Here is a 22,470-nt window from a genome sequence, read left to right on the forward strand (position 1 = left end):
GTATGTTTGTCCCCAAGAAGGGAAGGTGGTTCTTGCAAATTGAGGAATTCGCGGAATCTGCGGAAACTTACAACTCGATAATAGAGTAGTATACACACAGAGGCAGCATTATAAATACGAACGAAACGTGTTTAGGCGCAATTAATTTCAGTTCGCCAACTCAACATGTTTTTCGCGTTCGTTTACGTCGATTTCTGAAAGCGAGTCCAATTATCGGTCAAAACTTGTCGCGAAAAACTGACATGCCATTACCTCGATATCGCTGGTTTCCTACATTTAATCATTTCAGAAATTTTAACATTCGAGTGAAGAGTTGTGGGGAAATTTAACCAATGCAATTGAAAATATTTACGGTAATTACATTCTAATGATATCTTTTTTTTTTATTCAGTTTTATTTGCATTTTTAGTATCAATTTTTAGTATAAAGGTAGATATTATCTTATGATGCGAAACTTATACTTTAATTGAGTATATATGTCATAATAAATGAAGATCAGGGGAAAAAATTTAATAGATCTATTTTTTAATTTTGGATTCGTCGTTTATTATTAGTTATGTCTATTTATGATTTAAATTATTATTGTTTGGAACTTTTTGAAAGTTTTTTATTTTATTAATTTTATATATTAAAGGAATCTATTTTTATTAAATCTTATTAAAAACAGAAAATCAATAAACGAATTTTTCCTAATGGTTTTCATTTATTATTTCCTTTAATTGCAATTGATATAATATTGGTATAGTACAAATATAAATATAATATATTTAATAATTGTATTTTTATAATTATTATATTAGTTGAAATATATATGTAGAAAATATGATTATTGGATTTTATAAAAAAACTATGAAATTTTTTTATATGTTTTATCTTTTTGTTACAAGAATAGATTGAAAATTAATTAGGAAAAAAAATTACAAAAGATTAATTAAGAATCGATCATGTATTTCTAAAATATTAATTTTAAAATCAATCGATCGATTATTGATTAAAAGTATTGACGTGAGATGAACAATCAACTTTTGTTTTCATTTAATTTGCAATTGGATCAAATTTAATTAATTAGCAAGAAAATCTCTATATTTATTAAGAAACATTAAATATTCAAAAAATCAAAATAAAAAATTTATGAGCACATTTAACAAAACAATACTAGTATATTCCAGATGTACATATATATCAGTTGAATTTACAATTACATTTCCGTTGTGTAATGTATAAATTTTCCATTTTTGAATAAAAACACAGAATGAATATTAATTTTTATGCTCGATGTGAATTAAATATTGACATCTCAAAAATATTGATCTCTTATATCATATACGTTTAAAAAATATAAACTTTTATAAGTTATCGAATTGTATATTCGTGTCTCTGGATAGATAAAGAGAAACTAACAATCCAAGAGTGAAACGCACTTCCTGTTTCCTTTTATTTCTACCACACCACGTGGATTACAATCCTCGTGGGGATGAAATTGTCAGTGGCTATTTCAGGAAGTCTACGAACTAAACCTCTACAGTTTTCAGAAAGTTCCACTTTAGAGTTTGATAATGCACGGTATTTAGAATTCACGGTGTATCCTAGTTATTAAGCAACGAATCTAGTTAACGTTAAGTTAAAGAGCCTCCTCGAAACTTGTCTGTCTGCCATTCGTCGCGTTCGATTATCACAAGTAATCTAATAATCCAAACAAGAAACTTACAACAAGAGTAACCATTTATATTAAATATCCTTAATAAATTGAGAAACGTTGCTTAAACTTCAGGATAAATGACTAAATCATAAGGATATTTCTTTTCGAAAATGTAAAATATTCAGAAGGATGTTTACAAAAATATTGAAGATGTTTCTAAAGTTGGAGGATAGTTGATAAAGCGTAAATAAGAAACGGCGAAGCTTAAAAGCTTTTAACATTTATCAAGAATTAAAAAGTCTTCGGGTTAGCAAAAAACATCGTCTCGCAAATCGGATGATACGAATCTTGCACGCATCTCGAGCTTACCTGTTACCCTCGAGATACGTTTACTTGGTTTTAGTAAACTAACCAACCTCTTTACAGACTTTAATTTATTTTACGATAACTGAATCTCTCTCTCTCTCTTTCTCTCTTTTTCCTCTCTTATCTTTTTATTTATTTATCTATCTCTTTCTCCATACTGTAATGCAATAATTTATACCTTTTTTTCTCCCTCGTCATCAGGAAATCGTCGCATCACTTCGTGACAGTGCTCACTGTTGCGTTTCATGTTACAGAAAAATTAAATATCGGTATTTGTTTTTGTTTCCTGGAAAATACGTCAAACAGAAACAATTGGAAGTAACAGGAAAAATGCATTTCGAATAGTTACGAATGAGATTGGATTGTATCTTTCTGGAATTGGATAATGGTAGGATTATATACATGTTGAAAAATATTTTATTAGAAATTCTTCGCTCATTAAAAAATCAATTTTTTTAGCTATCTTTGAAAATTATTTTATATGGTTATAATTTTCATACATTGATTTAATCGTTAATTAAGAAATGACATATACATCTTATAAATAAATAAATAATATTATTTTTTAAACTTTTTTTAAAATATTATATTTTTAATATTTTTTAAGAGTTTCAAATGGAAAAGTCAAAATAAAATTATAGAAATTCTGTTTACTATTTAATTTTATATAATTTTTTTAAATTTATTATAAGATTTCAATAAAATATATTTTTTTGTCTTTTATAATTCAATAATTATATATATTCATTATACCATACTAATAATATTCTCTACCTTACTAATAATAATCTCTTGAGTTGAATTTAATTTAAATTTACAAGCATATTGAATAGATAAGCACATTCTTATAATTTAATTCCATCATTAAAATTGAATATACATGAAATTTCAAACAAATTAAAAATAAATTAATTAACAAAATTGAAGGAGACAACAATTAACTAACGTCTCTCAATAATCGTTTAATAACAACCTTGACGCGCTTTTCGATCGAAAATCGACTAATTTTCGAGATCGATGAATCGCGGATGACACAAAAATGGCGAAAGAAATACGAGAGACGAGAAAATCAGTAGTGGACGGGAACGTAAATAACAAGATAATTTATGATCGTTACACAATGATCGTCATAAATTGTATTTCTGCCGGACGACAGAACGTGCCGTTATGCGAGGAACTCTGGTTCCGTTGGCCCCCTCCAATGCTGCGCGTCCCCGGCGTCGATATATTTTACCATGGGAACGCGATACATGGCCGGCATAATTTATCTGTTTTCAAATATGCCCGCATCGATAAATTTACATATTTTAATATAAATTCCTAAATGCCGGATCCGCGGCGACCGCAGGATAAGACGACTTTATCGATCATTTTTATCATTCTTTAGTGCAGTATCCGATTTCTTGCGACTTTCGTCCTCATTTTTCTCCAATTTTCCACATTGCCAAATTGTTTGGCAAAATATCGATGTTTTTTTTCTAGACATGGAAAGTAATCAATGGAATAGATTGAAAAATAAATATATAAATTAATTTAACATATTGTCCCCATTATTAATAATTACCCTTACCCAATAGAGCAATGAGACAAAAACCAATATGACGATACAATGTTATTTCAAAATTTTTCTTTTTTTATTATTCTTCATTTCGTCAATACTTCGATAATGACATGCGAAGATACATGTATATAATAGAATTGCCAGTATGTGAGAGGAAATAACTAGTAGTAAAGTTGGAGAATAGGATAGTATGAAATTGAGTCACTGTATCGTGTAATTCTAGGATAAGAGTTTTCTTTTTTTTTATTGAGATTGATTCAAAATCATATAGTATAATGACGTATAATGTCGTTTCTCCACTTTTTTATTTTCCTAAATTATTGTTGGCTATTTTGTGTTTTAAATTCAGTAATCACAGTATTGATATAGTATCATTCGAAATAAACAAGTCGTAAGTGTTTTTATGGATCAAATATATTATTCAGATTTGTTTTTAGATAGGAGAAGTGAAAAAACACAGAAAAAACAAGCAAGAGGCTCGAAATAGCGCTAAATTATAAAATGATCAACCGAGCAATGATGTCGATCTTTAAAAAAGAATAGAATGTTATCTATTTTGTCATTAAAAGAATTCTAAATGTAAAGATTTATGACTTTCATGGATCTTTTATTCGTTTTCGAATCTAGTCATTTTATGACTTTAAACAAAAAAGTGAAGATAATGATGTGTTTATGTTGAACCAGACGATTGGTTATTTCGAAATAATATTGTATTTAAAAAAATTAAAGTGAATATCACCTTCGATTTCGATGATTTTTAAATATATTATTGTAGAAATCAATGTTTAAAATAATTTTTTTATATGTAACCGTCGTTTAATTTTAATTTTCAATATGTTTTTTGCAAAAAATTGTCACCATTACATCATGAATTTTTGTTTATATATATATTATGTTCGTAACGATGTCAGTATGAGATCATTATTTTGTTTATTCCTTTTATAATTGCACATTTCATATGCAACGGCCAGCATAACGAATAAATTAGTTGAAAAAAGTTACTTCCTCATAGATTTTAATGCGCTTGAAATATCTTGATCCTTTTAGTTGGATGCACAAACTCTATAAATAGATACTAAGTGAGTAATTATCTCACATAGTTATATGTATATTTTGAATGCCAGCTGCCATGATAATTGATAAATAGCATGTTAATGTACACAAATATACATATGCAAAATAAAAATTATTTTTTACTTAATTAAAGTCAAACAACATTATATTTATAGAAAAAAAATTGTTGAAAACATTCCACATGTTTAAAAATTAAAGATGAAATCCATTTTAAGTAATTATCGAAAATATTTTGGTAGCCCTACATAAAATTTAAAGTCTCAAGTCCCCACTTTTCTAGTTTCTTTATCTATATTTTTGCTTTCAGCATTGTTTACAGATAACTATTTTATCAAAGTACGTAGAATTTGATATGCTGTCTCATAACATTTACCATCGTTATCTGTATTTTCAAGATGGCAGAATTGTATGAATAGCATTATATTATATTGTATACAAGATACAATGTGTATCGATGTGAGTTCATGTATTATGACAAAAATAAAATTGAAAGATTCTTACAATTATATATATTTATATAATTGTAAGAATCTTTCAATTTTATGTATGAGTATAATTGACTTATTACTTACTTATTATTATTATAATTAATTTTGTACTGACTAATTTGAATCCAATAAAATTTTCTATCGAATTTCGTCTGGAATGGAAATACAACGATCGGCATTGGAAAAATAGAAATTGTTCATTGATTCCTTTTTTTTTTTTTTTTAATAATAAAATCTTTTTTTTTAAAAAAAGATCGATGATTGGAAATATCGTTGATGTAACGGTGAAAGAATCACAGGAGGTCTATAAAATTTAACAGGAATTTCGCAAGGCCGCGAAAAATTTCCATATCGCGTATCGATCGTGAAATTTTTTGCATCTTGTGGGAATAGCATAGTTTAATCAAGTCACGATATAATGGATTCGCTTTGATTCTCAATTCTGTTTATGAAGTGTTTGAAGCGTTAAAAAATTTAGTAATTTAATTAAGAAAGCTTTACAACATAATAATTCTTGAATTTTTATCGTAAAATTCACAAATTTCATTTGATGTAAGAAATTCTTTTATAATAATTATACATAATTACAAAATTGTCTTAAAGAAAATTAAATCTAAATTGAAGAAAGAATAAAGATGAATATTTTTCAGAATATTTTTCTATTTTTCTGGGAAAATAAATAATTACCAAAAATCGATTTTCAATTGTTTTTATTATAATATTCATATACATATACGTGTATACAAACAAGTATATAACATCGATTTCATATTTGCATTTGAATTACATATTAAATTATTTATAAAATCAATATGTACAGTTGAAATTATTGAAGTATTATACATACAAGAGGATAAGAGAAAGAAAGAGTAAAAAAAATTTTTTTTTTCTTTTAGAGACACTTCATGTCTAATACAGAATTTTTTAAACTTTCTGACATAACACGAAAGATTCAACTAAATGTCCTGCGAAAAATTTACTGTACGAGTATAAAAAACTTTTTCGTAAATCGCATTTTTATTATGACAGATTACTAAACAGCTAAAAAGGTGGAAAGTTATTAACCGTGAAAAGTATAGCGTGCAAGTTGGAAGCACGAAATTCTAAACTACTCGAAGCTCGTTGGAAGTTGTTTGACACCTTAACTGTCTCGTGCACCGAGATACTCGGGTGACGGTAAAACTGTGCACAATGTGAGTTTTTGCCTTGGTTGTCGGAAGTTTGCGTGCATCCCATCGTTGAGCAAATATACATTCGTACATTGACGTCCAAGCTCATCGAGTGTTACTTTTGTTGTAGTAAAACTTTGTGCTTTTTTTTTTGTATCCTTTCATTCGCACTTTTTATTATCAAATTAACAATTCGATTCAATTTATTTATATATTTTTTTCCATTATAGGAATATATTAATTTTACTTTAATATAAGTTTATATTTTTATTATAGAAAATTGCAAAGTATATCGAGAAAACTATTAAAATTTCATATTTTAAAAGTTGCTATATGCAAGCATTTATAAAAACTTAAAAAAAGTATACTTTCTATACCTGACTTCAGACTTTCATTCTTCAAAAATCTTCATAAAGGAATATTTTTTAAGTTATAAATTTTAAAATTTTATGAATATTAATTATCTCAAAAAGTTAAATATATTAGTATATTATTAATATATTAGTATATTATTATTAAGTATATTTTTATATTACTAGTATTAATATTGTTATTACATTATAGCATTGAGAAACTTTTATTTTAACTTTTACAATACATGGCCATATTAATATATTTATCTATTTTAACTCTCTTTATTATCTATTTTAACTCTCTTTTTGTTTTCATACTAAAAATCGAATAATATATAATTAATCCTGTTCCTTCTATTTACATATCTTCATTATTATTATTAAAATAATTTTAATTACATAAATAATGAATTTAATCTTACATAAAAATTTCAGTAAAAAGATTAACTTCTTAGTCAAGAAAACAACTTAATTAAATATTCTTAATGAATTATAAATTTCATTCATAGATTTCCATAAAAATAAAATCTAAGGACTTAATTTGCATATTGATATCTGTATCTATATAGACAAATAAATCAAATATACATAAAAAATATATATATATAAAACGAAAGAGATACCGTTAACCCAAACTTCTACATCGATCACTATCCACCGATCCAACAGTGAACACGTTAACGCAATAAATTAAATTTTCAACAACGTTACGAAACTCCCGTTTGACTTCCTTTCGAAAACATTCACGATTCACAAAAAAAAAAAAAAAAAAAAATAAATAAATAAAAGAAAAAAGAAAAAAAAATTGGAAAGAAAACTAACGGTGAGTATTAGCTTCCGTCCTGTTCCTGCGGAAATTGAATTTTCACTGGCCTCGCAGTGAATCGGTCAATTAATGCGTGGACGTTTGACGTCCTCCGCGTCCGCGATAAATTGCGATCGAAATTTCGAGTGCGCCCCCGTGTATTTAACGAAATCGCGAGCCGCGGTCTATTAGCGAACGCATTACGTAAATTATATTGGGCCTGCGCATTAATCAACGCAAGAAATATGCTTTGGCCACGTATGCGGAATATTTAATGGCGGGGGCCCCCGTTGCACGCTTTGGAACGTTCCCTTCCACTTCCCCCCCTTTCTCGCTGTTCGATGATAATTACGGCTAATTAGAGATAGCCCCCCTCCGATCATTGGTTAAGGGGGAAGACTTGTAGTTAGCAACTGTTGCTCACGAATTAATACCGAGTCCGATCACGTAGCCCAATAATAGCATCAATCATTGAATCCTAAGGAGCCACGAGCCTTGTAATTATGGTGCGGCTGCGTATCGCCAATTCACAGTTTGTAATCAATAGCGCGTAATCTGGCTTCGAAATGAAACGCTTACACCAGTGTCGATCGTTTCGCGCGAATTATAAATAGGTCTGATTACGAATAGGTCAAGTATCATTTGTGATAACGAGGAATATTTTTCACGATGTTATATATATATTTTTTTTTTTTTAAATTATCGGTCGTTCGTAAATAAGGAGGATAATCAAAATAAAAAAAAAAAAATTATAGAATAATAATTATCTTTTCAATTAAAATTGTTTACTTTAATAAGAAGATTAAAAATTTTTTTCATCGTTGAATAAATATTATCAATGAGTATTAGTATCAATAATTTATTTAATTGTAACAATTGTAACAATCGATGAGAAAAATTGTATTTGCTTATTTTTATATGTAGAATTATCTTCTACTGATTCATTAATTCATTTGTATCTAATAAATTAATTTATCTAAGTTTAAATATTTTTCAAATTTGATTACATAAATATTAACACAAAAAAAAACAAAGTGAAAACATTTTATTCTTTCTTTTTATATTATTCTTTCACGAGAAATCAAGCTTTGTTTGGTTATATCAATAGCAGGACGAAAAATCGCAATAAAATCCAAATTTTTTTTCTCTATGACATTGTTATATTGTAGATAAAATATTAGACATATTTTGAAATAAATAACAACAAATAATAAAATTTTTTTTTGTTTCAGTAGAATGCAAGTTAAAAATAAGAGGATAAAAACTTTATACAGATTAAATTTTATTGATACAAATATATATATATTAATATCTCTTTAATATCATAATTAATTACAAATTATGATATTACATATACTACCAAGTTTTTATATAAACTAGAATTTTATGTGAATTAATTTGAATGGAAATTAAAATTATAAATATAATTTGAAAATATTAAGCTTCGTCTCTGTGTTGAATAGTTATCTCGGAAATCTAGAATTTCATCAATGAATTTATTATATCATGTTATATTCTTTGTTTAAAATTGATTGCTCGATCTTATTTGCCTATTGTTAATAGTCATGAGAAATTCTCTATTTTAACTTTAATTCGACTTGGACTCATTTATAAGATGAAAATGACTATTGAATTTGTTTTCATTTTCTTCCTTAGATATTAAGAATTTTTTTTCAAACAATAAATATGACATATTTATTTTATTATTTTTAATATTTTCCATTCTTTATTTTTCTTTATTGCATATTTTTATTTTCGATACATTTTAAATTATATTTTAAAATTGCTTTTTTATTTCTCAGTTGAAAGAATAATTTTTTTATTTTATAAACTGTTTTTATTCAAAATGATAAAAAATTCTAATTATGAAAATTTTTTTTAATATATTCAATCATAGTCTAAAATCATTACAAAATAATTATTTTTTATCTAAACATTAAACCTGATAACTAAAATTAAATTAAATATTTATTAAATTTTTTTTATTTTTTCCATTTCTTTCCGTAAAAAAATCTGTGAAATTCTGAAATAAAATAATATATGGAAAAAATATGCATAGAAAAATATTAATTATTTTGCTTATTGTTTAACATAATTTTAAATAAGAATTTTTTATTTTAATGACTAAATGTCTTTTTAATATTATTTTAATCATTTAAACTAAAAAATTTATTATATTTTTTAGTTTATTATAATTTTTAAATTTATTATAATCAATGATTTTAGAAATTATAATCAAATGATTGATTAGCATTGGACAAAATTTTAATTTTTATCGTTTCTATCCCAAAATATAAGAAAAAAGAATTTGATATATTATAAAATCCGTCGGTATTGCATGATGTTCTTTTCCCTCATCTGAATAACAATTTGCATTCAATAAGCTCTAGCAATCAATTCAGCTTATTCGAAACTTGACAGCTTGCTAGCTATACTTACTTGCACTTCAGGTCGCATACTGAGGGCATAGATCACAGCATTTGCGATATCCTCCGCTTTAAGAATCGGCATATTTTTTATAACTTCCATTACATGGGGCGAATGTTTGAATAGATCCGTTTCAACTAAACCTGGATTGATACTCTGCGAACAAAAACGAAGAACATTAAAATCAACAAGAGAGACTTTTCTTCAGAATCAAAATAAAAAACTCCATAAAAAGACTTAGTAAATTTATCGAAAAATTATTTCCTCCGTTAATTTCAATGATCTTACATTCTTACAAATATGATCACCTTTTCATCGTATTTATCGAAATAAATTTTCAAAATAATATTCTTAATGTATTTTAATGTTATTGAAATCGGTGATGACACATCTTTTCGAAAAATTGACCAAAGTCTTTACAACTGGATGGAATTCACGCGAACTTACGGTGATTCGAATCGGTGCTTTAATGTCTATCAATTCTTGTTTTACTGACTGCATTAATGTAACATTGGCATGTTTGCAAACCGGGTACAGGTTCCAGCCATTACAACCATCGATTTCCGAAAAGACTGCAGTCGGAATTTTACGTCCCAGTACGCTGCCGTGCGAAACAAAAAATTTCTTCAACAGGCCGCCCATTTGGATGGCATTTTATTCAAATCGACTTCGAGCGAAAACAGCTAGAACGTTTGTTTCGGTCTTAAAAGCGTCAATCCTCTTTTTTCCCCCCTTTTTCGTATTTTTTTTTTTTTTTTACTCACTTTTTATTTTTATTTTTCTTCTTTTTTAGTTTGTTGGAAAAGAGACAAGGAAAATTTCCGAACGTTTTCTCAAACAATACGATCCTCTAACAAGCGTCTTTTTTTTTCCCCTCTGACATACATTTTTCGTCGCGTGTTCAATCTTCCGATGGAAGGTTTCCATAAAGCTTACGAGTTTGCTAACGGAATAATAGCTGAAAACTCTTGACCGTCACAAATGTTGAAACATTCTTTGTTCACGCTCGAAGAAGATGATTTTATGAAATATTCTAAGACTTTTGGGACTTCTTTGAATTTTTAAAAACATTTTTAATTTAAAAATTTAAATTATTTTTCTTCAAATTATTTATTATATTGTTATGTCATTGTTATATAACAATGATATGAATAAGGTATCATAAAAATATTTAAAGAAAATTAGAATATATCGAGTTTATTTTTTACTGATTTATATTTTTATATTTTTACTGATTTTTTATGTATTTATGAAAAATTTAAATATTTAAAAATGTACAAAATATATACGATAAAAAAAAACTAAAAAAAATAACCAAAATAAATACATATTATAATATTTATTTAATTATAGTTATCAATAATGTTAAAAAAATCATAAAAATTCAAAATTATCATAAAAATTATAATAATTATAATGAGTCTAATAAAAGTTTTGAGATGTATTATTTTAATAAAATTCAAAAGATTTAAATAGTACTAAATTGAAAAATTAATATTGAAAATCATTTTGGTATCTAAAAAGGAATTTTTTTTAATTAAATAATATTTCGTAAACAACTAACGAGTAAATTAATAAAGCATGAAAGTAAACTCGACGAAATTTGCAAGAAACAAACGAAATAAAATGTGGGCGCGAAGGGTTCAAATGCAAGGGGATGAACGATCGACGAACAAGACATGGCTCGCGAGTAACAATACCTGTTGATATTGAAAATATGCCCTTCGACGTTTCGTTGGCGCATTGAGCGCACCGCCCGGTTGATGCACATGGCGGTCGCGAGGACATTAATATTTAACAGCTTTTCGAATGCCGCCCTGTCGCTCTCTGCAAGTGTAATTTATGGAATTTTTTAAAATGCGCCAACGAGCAGGCGAACGAGGTTCCAAACGTAATACTCTCGACCCGTCTCGTCCCTTATGGACCAACTGTACACAGCGTATAAAGGTAACGAGCCTCCCCTCCACGAGTCTCTTTTTCCAGTATAAGTAACTCTTATGCTTTTTATCGTTCATATAGGATGATGAAAAAAAGAAGTTAGTAATATTTTGAATAAAGGACAGAGATAGATCGAAACTTAATTTTTAGAATCACAAAAGTCGAATTTGAGACTTTGAAGTTCTTTGAAATTCGAAATGAAATTCAAAAATATTTATTTTTCTTCTTTTCTTTCTTTCTTGTTTTTTTTTTTTCTAATAAATACTATTTATTAGAATACTATTTATTTTGAGAAGATTTAATTCTCACTTTGTCGAGAATTCTATATATGAAGATTTTAATAAATTAAATTTTCATTTTATTTAACACTATTGTTTTTATATGGAAATATTTTATAATTATTTATTATAATTATTAATTATTATATTATATTAGTTGACAGAAATACAATTTGTTAAAAATAATTATGCATTCTTTATGCATCATTATTGAATATGTAGAAAGTATATGAGTCTTGATAATATGTAATATATAATTGAATATATAGATATAATAGAAATAATAGTAATGATTAATCATTAAATTCATATTTTAATTATTAAAACAACAAGTCAGATGAAGTTTGATAAGTCAATAAGTAAAAACTTACACTTTAATTATAATGATTCTGATCCAGATTGTCGTGAATTCATAGTTTTGAATGTCAGTTATCACGATATAATATATTTGTAGAAATAGTAGATAAGTAGTATGATACAAATGTCGTCACGGATACATATGTATAAATAAAGTTCAATATAGTAGATACAATAATTTTTTTTTATTAATATTTTGAAAACAATGAATTTGAATTTTCGATAATCCAAATCACAATTATTGTAACTTTTGATACAAATTTTCCATTGAATTATCACATGTTTTACAATTAAAGTCATGTCAAATTCATAAATGCAGATATATTTTCAATCAAAATAAATTCAAGTTAAACTTTAATGTGAAGAATAAATTATAATTTACAATACAATTAAACAGAGTGCAATTTTTTATAAAAAAAAAAATAAGAAGAAGAAGAATATTTTAATTCAGAGCTCAATTTTGAAAATTAATTAAATTATGAATTACGATTATTATATGATCAGCGACTACTCACTTATTTTACTCCATATTTATAAAAAAAAAGGAGAAAAAAAAATAATTTGTATTAAGATTTTTCATATTTCAATATCAATATAATGATTAATTATTATTATATAAAAGTATTTGCAGATATCGCAAAAAATAATCAAATAAAAATTGATAATTGATATTAAAAAAATAAATTTAAAAAAAATAAATAAAAATTATTGGTTGTGCATTTTGAATAAATATTCAAACATGTTGCTTCTTTTTTCTTTTATTACAGTTATTGTGAATTATCTTACCAATGATGCGTGAAAGTTCTATAACTTCAGCATTGTTTACCATAATATCCACGCCAGAGTTCCATTCAGTTTCCACAAATGAGAAACATCTTTCTAGATCCTTCTCATTGCTTGTATCGCAACGCATTATACATAATTTATTGCATCCTTCGAATTGCATCCACTCGTGATTCAACAATGATAATTTTTCTGTATTCACATCTAATGCGAGTACGTTTATTTTATTCTTCAGAAGAGCGATTGTGATTTCTTTTCCTATGCCCGATGCTGCACCAGTGACAATCGCGCATTTGTGGGCCCAGCGTTCCATAATTCTTTATTAATTAGATTAATTAAATTTTTTATTAGAAGGAATATTAAATTAGATTAAATTGAATTTAAATTTCTACGAGGATTATTTTTACTTATATTATTTTCGTGGATTATTTTTTACAAAGAATCTGTTATGAAATAAATTTAGTTATTAAATTTTCTAAATTTCCAGACTAATTTTTGGGAAAAATTAAGAACAATTTTTTTTTTTAAATCAAATAAAATCGAAGATTTGAATCAAAAGTTTACATATCATGTTATGCATATATCATCATGAATATGTATATATATTCTAATTATGCGATGCTATAAAAATAACTTATTGTAAAATTACAATCTATTTATTTACCTGAATTGTATTATGTAATTTCGTTTTCAAACTTATTATCAATAATCGTTAATTTTAACCGAGATTCTATTATCTAAATTAAAATTGAGCGTCAGTCTAATGTATTCTGTTATCTACAATAAACTAATGTATTACGTCCAATCCAATATGATTTATATGTATGACAAATTTATTTATTTGAACTTAGATTATTTGAAGAAAAAATTGCAATTAATGAGAGAAATTAATAAGCATACATGGTGGATGATGATGAAAAATTTTTTTTAATAATAGCTTATTATGTAAATAAATTGTTTGTTTATCTATCAGTTTATATAGATTAAATTTTAGATTAGGATTATATAAATTTTATTAATTAATTTAAATTTAATTATGAATATAATACATCATAAGTCCATATTTAAAATGCACAATCTAGAAGTGCCAATTAAAATTTTTGTAATTTTTTTTTAAAATTTATTTAAAACATTTTTTGCTATTTAAGTTCGATCTCTTTAGAAGTTGATTGAAGATTTCTCCGACAATATGATATTATATTTTTTTTCCTTTTTTAAAAAACTAAACTGAAGTCGTTGTAATTATATAAAATGTTATTACTTTCATATCAGGAGATTCAAGTAGATCAAAAAAATACTCGTACATCTGGTTTTTTTATTTTAATTTTAATAAAAACTAAAAATTATTCAAATAAAAATAATATGAATATAAAATATTAATTATTAACAGGATATAATGCAAATAATACACAAATCCTATAACAGGCAGGCCACTTCATAATTCCAATTTACATTATAAATGTTTAGTTAATGCAAATTGATCACTAGAAATCTATCAATTAATAATAATTCGATAACAACAAAAATTTAATGTAAATCTTCTTTTGATTAAATATCATTTGATTAATAATCAAAAACAGAATTAAATAGAAGTAATTATTAAAATAGTTGAATTTTATTTATTACTTCATAAGAATATAAAAAAAACAATTGTAGAATTCTATTTAAAAAATCACCGATAATCTTGAAATTTTATAAAAAAGATTCTGAAAACAAAATTCTTTCTACTATTATCAGATTTCTCTCTTAAAATAATGCAAACATATCATGAAAATTTTTTTCAAAAATAACGGAGACATTTATGTTCTTTAAGTATTCTATTATTCATTTCTATTTAAGTATCCTATATATGTATTATTTTTTGTTATGCATTATTAAAAAATTTTAATCTATATATTATTTTTGTAAATAATATATTACTAAAAATAATAATTAATATAAAATAATTTATATTTATATATTAATTATTTATATAAATTTGTTATGAAAAAAAGTAACAATAACACTTTTTAAACTCACTGTAATTACATAGAATATTTCAAATATAGCATACGATAAGAAAATGATAAAAGAAATCATTATGCCGATATAAAAAAGTAATCAGTTTTGAATTTATTAATAAAATTTTTATAATCCCAATTTAAATTTCTGATATTCTACAATTGTTTCATCATCATTAATAAATAATTAAATTTAAAAAAAGTAACTTAATCTAATTTTCTAATAATATTTATGTATCTAATTTTAATAATATAATATAATATACACACATCACAGTCACTCGTAATCACAATTCTCAGTCTTCACTCGCGAAAGAAACGCGTTATACTAAGTTCAGTATATATGAATTATTAATAGCAATATATAATATGTATGAATCATATGAAATCGAACTATTATCAATTTGACTTACAAATTAATCTTAGATTAATAGAAAACCTTGCTAGATGTTAAAAAATTATGATATGATATTAATCTTATCAAAAAAATTCATTATGATATGTATTCGTTTTGTATATATCTAGATATGTAAATTTTTTTTTCATTATTTCTAGAGTTATAAATAAATTTTTTTTTAATTTTTTTAATTTAATAATATTTTTATTATATTTTATCTTTTAATGTTTTTTTTATATTTTATTTTTAAAATAATTTAGACTAAACAATGTATTCAATATATGTTATAATAAGAATTGATAATCGATTGAAAAACCATTAAAAAAGCAAACATTACATTCATTATAATTTTAATATAACAGTTTTAAAGTTTATAACATATATTCATAATTGCATTATATATCATAATTGCATATTATTTTCAAACATTATTATTGTTTTTCAAAAGTCAAAAGTTACTATCGCCAATTTTTCCACATTTATAAAATTTAATAACTTAAAAAAATATATATTCGTTATAAATTAATTCATATAAATAAAATTACTATTTATTAATCATTATAAAAGATATTTATTGTTATATATTGTTATATTTATATTTTTTTAAAATAATTAATTTTTATATTATTATTTTATTATATAAGTATTATTTAATGAATTCAATTTTAAAAAAATTTTTTTTTTGACATATCAGATTTTACTATATTTTATTTTTATTATTTAATATTTGCAAATTTCATAAATAAATATTTGTATATACAATAATTTTATATTATTTCTATTTTTACTTATTTATATTTATATTCTATATGTGTATATATATATTCTAAAAAATAGCAACATAAATAATAATAATTATTTTTCATAAAAAATTATCGTCACAAAATAAATGAAAACATCATAAAAGAAATAAAACACAATAAATAATTATTTTTGTGTTATATTAAAACATAATTGTTATGTTAAAAAAGAATTTAGTTCAAATTCTCTAATTCTTTACATAATAATTATTCTGGTAATTATTTGAAAAAGAGGATTTTTCATCAATTTTAATGATTTTGAAATATAATGAAATATGAAATAAAAAATAAGATGTTAAATTTAACTTTTCTTTATCCATAAAATTGCTTGATATTAGTTTTTGAAACATTTGCAAAAAATAATTGCTATATACAATACACCTGTGACAGCATATGTGCAATAACAATATGTCACTTATTATTTTCTAAAAAATACAATATAGAAACATATAACGATGAGTTACAAAAGTACATTGAGTATAATCAATAATTAATAATTATTAATTATTACAGTTAATATTTATTTATAGAGAGATTCTTCAAATATGCGGGAAATAAAATATAAGACAAAACAAAACCAAAATTAGAGTGAATTATATTCTAGATAGATAATGTTTATATTGCTGTTATTGTAATTTTGATTATTGTAATTTCGCCTTGTTCTATATCTTATTTTCGCGTTCTGCGGATTCGAAGAATTCATGAAATTCAATTCAAATTCTCTATGTTAATAAATAAATACTAATAATAGATGAACAATAGCAGAATTTCAAGTTTGATATATATTGAGATTGAAATATTTCGAAAAATACATTCACTTATTATAGCTATTACAAATTATTATAGGAAATAGTTTTATATCGTTATATTAGTTTTTTGGCACTACAATATATATTCATAAAAGATAAGTATTTAATATAGTTTTTAATATATGCATGTTTATGCATATATTATTACGGATGCATATATATATAGACGAAATTCTATGCAATAGTAGATTTTTTTCTATTTGGATTATAAAAGAAGATATCATCTATGACATTATTCAAAGTCAGACTTTTTCCGCATTCCACTCCTCTTACATGTAATATATACATGTTTGACATACAAAAACATTGTATATCCATATCCACTTCCAGACGAGCTATTATGGATTAGATAGCCAGCATTTGCTGGTTTTATTACAACCTCTATGTACTCGTTTTAAGTGAAGCACGACGTGAGTGCTGTCGCAATCTCTTGTACGCCAGTAGCATCAATTTCTGCATGCGATTTGTCGACTGAAAAGATGGCCGGAATATCAGGCGTCGACTCAAAAGAGATTTCATGGGACAATTTCAAGATACGTGTCTTACGTTCTTTAAAAAAATCTTTCGATTCTCGTCTTACGGAAAAACTACTAATTGATGGCGAATGCGGTTCTTGTGTCGAGAGATAAACCATGCTCTTGAAATACGGGAATTGTAATTCGGATTAAAGTTCGAGTAGAAATAAGAATGAAACATAATGACAAAATTTCTTTTTGTTATTCATTTCTAATAGTGAATAAAAATTGCTCTCGATATTATAATGTTTAAACTATTAAAATCTGAATTTGATCAATAAATTTTTTGAAATTGCAAACAGTTTAAAAATTATTATATTCATTGATTTCATAGATTTTTGTTCAATAATAAAATATTTTCAGAAAATAATATTTTTTATTTTTATACTTAAAAATAATTTTGCACTAAGGAGTTCGAATTAAATATGGAATAAATTAAAGATTAGATAAATATATTATTAGATTAGATATTATATGATTAGATTAAATATATGAAATAATACATTATCATTTTATATATTCATTTTAATATATCGATAAATTTATAATATATGAGAGAAAAATATACTTATTTTAGCTTTTATATCGCATTAATTACTAAAATCATGAATAATTTATAACATCTATTAATATACCCATTCATTTCGCTTCATTCAAAATTATATTATTTATAATTTGAAAAATAAATTTCAAAAAATATTTTTGTATGCCAATATTTATTTTAAAATCATTTTTTAAATATTTTATCTATATTATTCGAATTCTGTAGAATCAATAATTGATTTATATTCATATAAAAATATTCGTATAAATATTCATATAAAAATATTCGTATATTACATAATTTTGGATGAGATAGCTTGATTTCGTAAAAGTATAAAACATTCTTTTGATTTTTATTTATTTTTGATACTATATTGTGTATTGCGTACAAAATAACTATCATTTTTATTTGCTTTTAATTTAAAAATCAGATAAATTATATATAATATAAAATTTATATATTTCCGAAAACTTTTTATGTATCTTTCAAACTACACTTTAATTGATATTTTATCAAAAAATAATTTTTTGATAAATGCAATCCATAATATAATGTTTAAAAACTAAATTTTAGGTATATATCGTATGATGAAATATTATCGTATGATTATTAAAAAAACAAATGATATATAATTACTTTTTGATTTTTAAAAGACTTGGGTTACGAGATAAGTGACCTAAATAAATAAAAATTAATACGTTATATTAATAGAATCAGAATTTAATAAAAAATTTCTGAAATAGAGATACATCATTGAATGAGATTAGCCCAGTTTAATGAATAAAATTCAACAAATCAGAAAACAGACTACTTATTTTCTTAATTCTTGAAAACATAAAAAAAAAGCACTTGAAAAAAAATTTGCAATTGAAAAAATTGGAAGATTCAAACGAGTAATATTTATCAATGAAAATTTTTCAGATTTTAGAGTATAAGAAAATAATATTCCTAGAGAAAAAATGATAATATTGAATACATACGATATGAAATAATAAAATCATATATTAAATTCGATGACAAGATGATTAAATTCGATGATTGATTTATGAAAAATGATTTCACGATGGATATTCAGAATTTTTTAATATATATAAACAATATAGAAACATTTTAAAAAAGAAAATAATTTTTTATTTTATTAAACTTATAACATATATTTTTTATCCATCATACTGATCACATTGAAACAAAGTTCATCTCACTGAATAATCTGAGATGACCTTAGAATTTAATTATTTTTTTTTCAAAATCTATAATTATTTTTTCTTTTTTTCTTTTTTATTATTATATAAATCTATATATATTTACATTTGCAAATATATTTTTTTTGTTTAGATATTAATTAATTATTTAATTAATTAATTAAATTTAGTAGTTAAACTTATATTATATATATATATTCATTTTAAAAAATGTCCGGATCATCTCATCCGGATTTATCCTATAGTATTCAAAATCAATGAGTTTATTTTTTTACAAATAAACGATACCAGATTTTCAGACGCAATAACAATGGCGTATATCGATCTAGTCGGCAGCTGGTCGGATCCTGAGACCCGGGATATTATTCTCGTTCGCGCGGCACCGCGAGGAAATCAACAAGAAAACTAACCGGAAGCTTTACCCGTTTCCTGGTACCGAGCACCAGATGCTCCTCCAACAAAGTCATTTCTCAACGTTGCCGTGATTATACGAGTCCTCTCCCATTCTACCACTATCATTCTGATGGTATTTTTCATGCGAATCAGAGTTTTGTCGATTTCGGGATTTCACTTTTATAAGTTCTTTTACAATCTCGATGTCAGTGATCGTGAATTTATGGTAAAATCGTTCAAAAGTTCGTAGAAGTTCTAAAAATCTATTTTAAGTTGATTTATTATTTGATATATTATTTATAGTTGAAAGTTTTTTGTAATTATTTGCAAATTTTTGCAACTATTTTACAATTTATTTATTACGATGCATATAATTCACATTGTAATTATTTTATTTCTTTTTTCTGTCTATTATATATATGATATCAAATAATATATAATTATTAATAAATGAATAAAATATAATACAATAGAAAAATATATATATTAATTAAAATTGGAATAAATTTCTCATAAAATTATTATGTAAGAAAATATATTTATAATAATATTAATCAATTAATAAGTTACAAATTTATTTATTATTATAGGTAATTTTTATATTTGCAATTTTAAAGTTCTCAAACATGTTAACTATTAGGATTTGTAATTTCTAAATCTTTATTTTTGTTATCAAACCTATTATTTTTATGAAACAAATATCAAAATTGACAAATTATTATTATTTGCAATATTATTTTAATTTAGATATTATTTTAATTATGATAACTAAATAGAATGCAGATATTTTTACATTTATGTAAAATTTAAATCAAAATCTAAATCTATATCAAATCTATAGAATACAGATGATGTGCAAAAAAGACAAAAAATCAAACTATACTACTTAAACTATACTACTTTGAGGAATAAAACAAATTCCTATTTAAGTATCACTTTTTTAATGACGTTTATGTAAATATGATTTTAATAAAATATAAAAAAATTGCATAAAAATCTGCAATCTAACCATTATCGCTCTATTGTAGTATATTAATATTGTAATATATTATATGTATATAGTATTATATACGTATAATAAATATTCAGTAATAATCTTTGAATAATTTTATTCATTAAAAATTCATTTTATCTCGAGGGCGAAACGGGAATGTTATATAAATTTCGACGAAATGTAGATCCTATTTATCGCTCGTGTAGATACATTTATTTGCATGCATTTAATATTGAAATCCCGCCATACCACCGGAATAATACCGGTTTGTTTTCCATTAAAATCGGAGAGTTCGCCATTTGTGTACCTAAGAAATTCAAATACCACGGGCCAGCCAACCGACAGTATTATTCTGGTTCGTTGTAAATATCGAGGAAATCAACAAGAAAGTCCAAGCCGCTACACTTCCACGTTTCCACTGCCAGATGCTTCTGATCATTTCTCAACACTGCCGTGATTATCCGCATCGTTTTGTTACTGGGTACTGTTGCACTTTTTCTTTCCACGCGCGAGGGAATTATCGTGGACGCGTCACATCCACAAAGATACACGAATGTAATCCGATCCATGAGTATTTTTCAACGCGAGAAAAGAGAGAAATGCTTTCATCCGGCGGATTAATTGCTGGGCGAGGAATAATTTAAACGCTTTCGCAGCGCAAACAAATTTCACAGGATTCTTCCGCTGTTGTCGAGGAAATGTTTTTGATGCTTGTTTCTGATTTCGTTGTTTGCTCTCCATGATTGATTATTTCATGATTATCCTTATTATAATATTTTTGTATTTTCGATTAAGGTAAATTTTGAGGATACAAGTCCATATATTGTTTACAAAATTTACAACGGATATCTTGTAAAAAAATTGTAAAAATGTTTGATTGCAAAAAATTTGGATCAAATTTATCGTAATTATCAAATAATAATATTGAATCCTGATATTGGCTTCATTGTATCTCGAGATTTTTTTGTCTTTTGTCAAATATAGGAAAATCTGAAAAGTCCATTACAATTATGCTACAATACATCAATTTTGCATTATAAAATAATAATTGCATATGTATGTGAAAATATATACTTTTTATGTATATATTATACAATAGCTTTGATTCGTAAAGAACAATGAATAAAAAACGTTGAATAATAATAATCATGTATTGATCGAGCTTCCATTTAATTCGAATTATCGCAAAAAAAAAAAACTCGATTTTATTGAATCTCATTTACCTTAGTGTTAGACACTCGCAAAGAAAAATTGGAAGTAATATCTGAAACGCTTTGTTCCCGCAGGATGCACGTCATTCCCATGCGCACCGAGAGATGATGCGATTAACGAGCAAAGCGAAGGAAACTCCTCTTTTCCCTTAGCTTCCGTTAAAACAACAGACGTCCATCCCGGTAATTTCTCAACAGGAACTGTTATCACACGTATTCTTCCGTAATAATATAATTTTCCGCCCTTTATCGCGTAGATACGCTCGATAATGAGTTACGCGTTACGTCGTTGTATTCCTTTCATTTCTCTTTTCTCTTTTTTCTTTTTTTCTTTTTTTTTTTTTTTTTTTTTTTTTTTTTTTTTTTT

At 24.7% G+C, this 22,470-nt stretch overlaps 1 protein-coding gene across 3 annotated transcripts in view; it reads right to left on the minus strand.

The window, feature by feature from the left end:
• The window catches only part of LOC102677200 (farnesol dehydrogenase-like), a 51,560-nt gene that overhangs the window by 28,210 nt on the left and 880 nt on the right, over window positions 1–22,470 (minus strand). The window contains exons 1-5 of one of the 3 annotated variants that reach the window (XM_031508939.1): window positions 13,242–13,555; window positions 11,583–11,709; window positions 10,330–10,483; window positions 9,895–10,038; window positions 8,798–8,931 (exon numbers count right to left, since the gene is read on the minus strand). In XM_031508939.1, the coding sequence (XP_031364799.1) occupies window positions 8,893–8,931; window positions 9,895–10,038; window positions 10,330–10,483; window positions 11,583–11,709; window positions 13,242–13,551 (774 nt within the window). In that variant the 5' untranslated portion in view covers window positions 13,552–13,555 and the 3' untranslated portion in view covers window positions 8,798–8,892. Of the gene's footprint in view, window positions 1–8,797; window positions 8,932–9,756; window positions 9,814–9,894; window positions 10,039–10,329; window positions 10,484–11,582; window positions 11,710–13,241; window positions 13,556–22,470 lie in introns of those variants that run through there. The other 2 variants (XM_006612461.2, XM_031508940.1) reach the window with 2 other exon arrangements.

The sequence above is a fragment of the Apis dorsata genome, unplaced genomic scaffold, assembly GCF_000469605.1.
Source record: "Apis dorsata unplaced genomic scaffold, Apis dorsata 1.3 scaffold_113, whole genome shotgun sequence".
In the NCBI taxonomy this organism is placed as follows: domain Eukaryota; kingdom Metazoa; phylum Arthropoda; class Insecta; order Hymenoptera; family Apidae; genus Apis; species Apis dorsata.